Source organism: Anneissia japonica, unplaced genomic scaffold (assembly GCF_011630105.1).
Source record: "Anneissia japonica isolate Jap-2015-1 unplaced genomic scaffold, ASM1163010v1 scaffold554_len289017_cov147, whole genome shotgun sequence".
In the NCBI taxonomy this organism is placed as follows: Eukaryota; Metazoa; Echinodermata; class Crinoidea; order Comatulida; family Comatulidae; genus Anneissia; species Anneissia japonica.
The window spans coordinates 198,370-200,874 of NW_022701174.1; the positions used below are offsets into that span (position 1 = coordinate 198,370).

Below are 2,505 nucleotides of genomic sequence, written 5' to 3' on the forward strand. Positions count from 1 at the left end.
CCCGGGGCCCGGTTCTACTAGTGGGGGCCCGGACCAAGATGAGGAATTTTCGGGGTAAGAACAAAATCTCCATAGGGCCCGAGCCCAAACCAGGATGAAAACTTGTGTTGTCAGATTTAGGAGGAGACTTAATTTGGGGAGCAGCCGAGTGGGGGTCCCAAGTGAAGGGGGGCCCCATGTGAGGTGTTGCCCCGGGGTCCTTACTGGCTCTCGACGCCACTGTCGGCAGGTGGTTACCCATCACTCATTCGGCAGGTGGTTACCCACGTCTGCTGGACACTCATGGCTTGTGTATAGCATCCGAACATATTTGCTTCACTCCGTGCTTTTATCTTAAATGAAAAGCGGTTTCTTCTGCGCCTTATATGATGTTATTCCATGGTTATACTTCCTCCCGTATTCCCATTCTCGAGAAATTCCAACATGGTCTGCCAAACATTTTTACCGGTTGAACCCGCCAGAAGCACATTTTCAGACTACAAAAGAATCTATCTGAGAAGGACTAGACTTGATACGATTATAAAATATACATTGTTAATGTAACATTAATTAATTTAGTTATATGCTTCCAGTTGAAAATTGGACTGAGAAAACTATTGTCTTCAACTATTAGGGGTCATCACTGAAATGAAATACTCTGCATTATTATGCAAAATTATCCAAATTTGAATAATTTTGTTTTGGACCTTTATTTGGAAGTTCCGAATATGTTTTGTGTTTTATTGATTTATGGAATATGTGGGCTCCAAGAATAGGGTGCCACACTTTGTTACTACATGTCCACTGGAATACATTATATGGTATCCGGCCTTTTAGGCCCAATTTTGCATTATAATACAAAATTAGTACAAAATTATCAAAATTTTGAATAATTTTGTTTTGTACTTTTACTAATTTATAGAATATGTGGACTCCAAGTATACGGTGTCAGACTACACTGGAATAAACGATCGTAACTAAGGATACCTAGTTTGTGGGTGTTCGGACTCAGCCATTCTATCCCAATTTTGAATGTAGTTAACGAATATCAGTAAAATATATTTATATATTTATTCAATGAAATTTATTTAACTAGGATAAAACCACATTTAATGAAGTGCTCGAGCTTAAAACTACAATGAGAAGAAAACTAACTAACAGCGTTATTAACAGTGGTAATGGACAAAGTCTACCTATCGAGATATAAAATAAATAAAAAGTAATTTATGATTATACAACCTTCTTCTTGTGTTCATACAATGATTGCGATATACAATAACACTACATCCAAAATGTATAATATGTATATATAAGGACGGTTAGTAAAAGCATTGACTCTTGTATGCAATGTAGGCCTATGCAGTTTGTATGTAATGCCATACAGTTTACGAAGTACTTGTTTTTTGGTTAATTATGAATATGGATTTACAATTCCGAAAAAATATATTTGATTGTTTGATTGATTGATTGATTGATTAATTAATAATGTAATTGATTACATGTATGAAATTGACACATGGATACATTGCTGCGTTCTTAATTTTGGATTTTTATTTTTATGTACATACACATGATAATATCATTTGTTCCTGTATTTAAGCACTGTTTCTATCATTGTATCACTTACTGATTGGCATTTAGAAGTGCAAGGTACCAAAAAGTGAAAACAAACTACAAAGACGAAGATTTTCTTATTCCAAATGTGTACATTATATAGCTCTATATTAACCACTAAAATTAACAACTGAATTACTAACGATTTCCTAGAGAATACACAAATAATGATGTTTATAGAAAAAGAAAAACATTAGTGGTGAAAAACATACGCACAAACTTACCTATTTTTCCATGGACGTTATTCACGATTAAAAGTAGGCCAAACATATGGCAAAAAATCAAGGCAAATTTCATCCCCATTCTATCGGTATGCTCAAAGTAATTGGCAAATTTACTTTGCGGACGGAAAATCTGATATTTTTTGTCCTTTTACACCAGATGTGAAACAAGACTGAATAAAACATAAACGTATTTAGCACTCTGAGAGTTTCGCGTTATCTATGCGTCTGTTGCACTCAAATAAACCAGGTACTGTGTGTTTCATTTACACTTGTGCCAGTGGTTTAAATAGGCATACGGTTTCACATGGCGTATAATAAATAAGGCGTGCTCGGATACACGAAAAACCGGAAGGACTTGTACTAACAATTGCGCATCAGTGATGACAAACCAAGTTTTTATTTCTATTAATGCAAATTATGTGGGCTTTATATTATGATGATTAAACTTGGAGCAATTCCGTATGGATTTGTAAACTGTTATCATAGCAACCTAAGCTAGGGTCTAATTAATACCAAAATAATGACTACTTGCCGACGAACGTTGCTTAAATAATAGATGAGTCAATTGGCTTGAATTTCGCTTTTCGATTTTCATATCTTTTTGTAACCATCGGCAAAGAGTGTGGATAGAATACTACATTTGTAAATGTTTATATATCATTAAATCTAGTTACGTTGTGACTTATTT

General features: G+C 34.8%; 1 protein-coding gene across 1 annotated transcript in view; it reads right to left on the reverse strand.

Moving 5' to 3' along the window:
• LOC117103480 overlaps positions 1 to 2,132 on the reverse strand; it is a 9,669-nt gene extending 7,537 nt beyond the window's left edge. The window contains exon 1 of the mRNA XM_033244030.1: positions 1,818 to 2,132. Coding sequence (XP_033099921.1) covers positions 1,818 to 1,896 — 79 coding nt within the window. The 5' untranslated portion in view covers positions 1,897 to 2,132. The remainder of the gene's footprint in view (positions 1 to 1,817) is intronic.
• Positions 2,133 to 2,505: the final 373 nt, after the last annotated feature.